General features: G+C 45.0%; 1 protein-coding gene across 1 annotated transcript in view; it reads right to left on the bottom strand.

Annotated features, from left to right (window-relative positions):
- The window catches only part of MYOM3 (myomesin 3), a 43616-nt gene that overhangs the window by 35341 nt on the left and 7219 nt on the right, over window positions 1-1056 (bottom strand). Inside the window, exon 5 of the mRNA XM_014517824.2 lies at window positions 883-1040. Coding sequence (XP_014373310.1) covers window positions 883-1040 — 158 coding nt within the window. The remainder of the gene's footprint in view (window positions 1-882; window positions 1041-1056) is intronic.

Here is a 1056-nt window from a genome sequence, read left to right as displayed (position 1 = left end):
AAAAATAAGCCTGCTGAAACAATTGGCCATGCTAAAAATAAAACATGTTGGAGGTGGTCTAATTTACCATGATAAATCAAAATCTACCATGATAAAAAGACGTCAACATGTATTTTCAGATGTGACTAACCTAGCGAAACGGTGATTTTTGGCGCTGTTTCATGACGTGTATCTAAACAACGCATAATGTGTACAAGTGCCCTCTGGTTTTATCTTGTGAATCATGTTTGCACATTTAATGATACTAGCATTGAGTGGCACCCCATGGCACCCTTGAAAATATCTCAAGGCACCCTGGATGAGAATCACTAGGTTAGACATTGAAAAAACTTTATAATTAATAGGCTATAAGACTAAATTTAGATCCTGTTTCTACCTCTCCATGGAGCCTGTAAAGGACCAGAGGAGTCAAGGTATAACAACTCTGGAGTCAGTTCCATCTTGTGCTTCTGGGCTTTGCTGGTCATACATGGGCCCAGGAAGGAATTCCCCCCATTCCTGTTTCCTACTGGTATCAAGGGGGGGTTTTGCCTTCTATATGCTCTGGGTGCTGGCTGCAGCCAAGGCTGGGGATTTTGCCTGAAGTGTGCGATGGTGTGGGGATGTTTTCAGAAATGAACCCCTATTCATTGGAAACTGGCATGAGGCTCAGGAATACATATCACAGAGACTGACTGGCTGGCAACAACTCCTGTACACTGATTCCAACACACAGGGGTGGATTGGAAGCATGGACTTAGAAATTAAAATGATGTCTTGAGTATTCTTAAACTCCCTTCCAATTTTTAAGTCTTTCTAACTAGACACAGGTGCTGCTCCCCCTATCTGCCTCTCAGAATGATGTGCCTGGTCCTCACCAGTCATTGTCCTCAGCTCACGTACCAGGTAACCTGTGGTGGGGGGGAAGCCAGGACTGTGCAAGTGAGCTTCACTTCCATTCTTTCCCAGACTCCATGAACTCGGAGCGGGATCCAGAACATGGGTGGCCGGGCTGATCGCAGCTCAATGTATTCTTTCTCTAGGCGAGCTTTCTCTAGAGCCTACAGTAAGGAGCAA

Source organism: Alligator sinensis, unplaced genomic scaffold, assembly GCF_000455745.1.
Source record: "Alligator sinensis unplaced genomic scaffold, ASM45574v1 scaffold337_1, whole genome shotgun sequence".
NCBI classification, from domain to species: Eukaryota; Metazoa; Chordata; order Crocodylia; family Alligatoridae; genus Alligator; species Alligator sinensis.
This window is presented reverse-complemented; position numbering and strand designations above follow the sequence as displayed.